General features: G+C 47.4%; 1 protein-coding gene across 1 annotated transcript; it reads left to right on the top strand.

The window, feature by feature from the left end:
• Positions 1 to 28: 28 nt before the first annotated feature.
• LOC118749438 lies at positions 29 to 847 on the top strand. Its single transcript, XM_036484239.1, has one exon. The coding sequence runs from the start codon at positions 29 to 31 to the stop codon at positions 845 to 847; it is 819 nt and encodes a 272-aa protein (XP_036340132.1).
• Positions 848 to 2,028: the final 1,181 nt, after the last annotated feature.

Below are 2,028 nucleotides of genomic sequence, written 5' to 3'. Positions count from 1 at the left end.
AAAAATACCAAACTGGTGACCCCGAACAATGCCACTCAACGACAGCAACCTCATCACAGGAGGCCAAGGATTGGACGACATGTCTTTGGATAGGAACTCACGCCTAGCCCTACCTGCAATGACCACCGAAAATGTGGAAGCATACTTCTACTCATTAGATTTCTGGTTTCAAGCATGCGGAGTTACTGCGGACTTAAACAAGTTTAACATTGTTCTCGCAAATGTACCACCGCTTAAGCTGCTAGAGTTACAGCCACTGATCGAAGCTACTCCAGCTACCGCAAAGTACCAATACATTCGCGAGAAATTTATAGAACACTTCAACGGCAGCGTCCAAAGTCGCCTTCAGCGAGTACTCAAAGCGCAAGAGTTGGGCGACCGCAGACCCAGCGAACTTTTTTATGATTTAAAGCGCACGGCGGGTGCTGCACTTAGTGATGCAATTTTAGAAGGCCTCTGGATTAGCAGACTTCCATCGTTTATGCAAGCGGCGATAATCGCTACTAGCGCATCGACCACCCAGAAACTAAAAATCGCCGATTCAATCTCCGAGGCAAATGAAACACAAAAACAGCATGGTTTTGAGGTTAGTGCGCTGCAGAACATGCCTAATGAAATTTCTAACCTGAAAACCGACATTGCCGCCTTGAACAAACGTTTCGATGCGTTTTTAGAGCCAACAAATAGCGACCATCGTAAGAATGTTCGCCGCAACTCACGCTCCGCGTCTGGAGTAGCTAGCTCTAATAGTTTTTGCTGGTATCATACCAAATTCGGCGCAAGGGCGACCAGGTGCAGGGAACCATGTACATTCACGCAGTCGCACGCGGTGACCGTCACTGAATAGGATCGCTCTGCTAATTCTATTTCGGAGGCCGGCAAACCTTCCGAAATTTCTAAAAGCCATCGACTATGCGTATTTGACACATTTGCTAAATTAACATTTTTAATCGACTCGGGGGCCGATGTGTCAGTCATACCCAAGTCAACAAAATTAGCACGAGCAAAACCTACCTCTATGAAACTGTTTGCCGCAAATGGTTCTCCCGTATCAGTTTATGGTCAAGTCGTGATAAAACTAAACTTGAACCTTCAACGCGAATTCTTATGGACCTTCATCGTAGCGGACGTGTCTCAACCCATACTTGGAGCGGACTTTCTTAGCAAGTATGGCCTTTTAGTGGATTTGCAAGGCCAGCGCCTTATCGACCGTTCAACGCTGCTCAATACTTCATGCGGAATAAAACGAATGAATACATTGAACGTTTCCACGATTAACGCTACTAACGAATTTTCAAGCATCCTCATGGAGTTTGCCGAAATTACACGTCCTGCGCATCCAGGTATCACGACAAAAACATCAGTCATTCACCGATTAACCACCACTGGCCAGCCTACCTTCTCGCGACCCCGACGGTTGTCACCAGAGAAACTTGTAGCCGCACGAGCGGAGTTTGACCTTCTCATTAAGCTGGGCATATGTCGCCCTTCCAGCAGTAACTGGGCTAGCCCGTTGCATATGGTTCGGAAGGCTGATGGTTCCTGGAGACCTTGCGGGGATTATAGGGCACTTAATTCTATTACGGTGCCGGACCGCTATCCCCTACCGTTCCTTCAAGACTTCTCCATGGTATTGGCAGGTAAATGTATTTTTTCTAAGATAGATTTGCAAAAGGCCTTCCACCAGGTACCGATACACCCTGACGATATATGCAAGGCCGCCATTACTACACCTTTTGGGTTGTACGAGTTCACCCATATGACGTTTGGGCTAAGAAATGCCGCCCAGACATTTCAGCGTCTTATCAATGAGGTCTTCCGCGGTATTGATTTCGCATTCGTGTACTTGGATGACGTTTGCATCGCATCTCGCTCCGTCGACGAACACAAGCTTCACCTCCGGCTGGTTTTCGATCGGCTGAGGAAGTACAACCTTACGATTAATGTGGCGAAGTCGCAATTTGGCGTCACTCAACTCGAATTCTTAGGCCATTCCATCACGAAGGATGGAATACGACCGTTGCCTAC

Source organism: Rhagoletis pomonella, unplaced genomic scaffold (genome assembly GCF_013731165.1).
Source record: "Rhagoletis pomonella isolate Grant_MI unplaced genomic scaffold, Rhpom_1.0 Rhpom_scaffold_00016, whole genome shotgun sequence".
Lineage (NCBI taxonomy): Eukaryota > Metazoa > Arthropoda > Insecta > Diptera > Tephritidae > Rhagoletis > Rhagoletis pomonella.
Note: the sequence above shows the minus strand (reverse complement) of the source record. Positions and strands in the feature narration are given on the sequence as shown.

What these genes read in the sequence shown, in the direction of transcription:
- LOC118749438 (XM_036484239.1), top strand. Translation starts at nt 29, where the DNA reads ATGCCACTCAACGACAGCAACCTCATCACAGGAGGCCAAGGATTGGAC.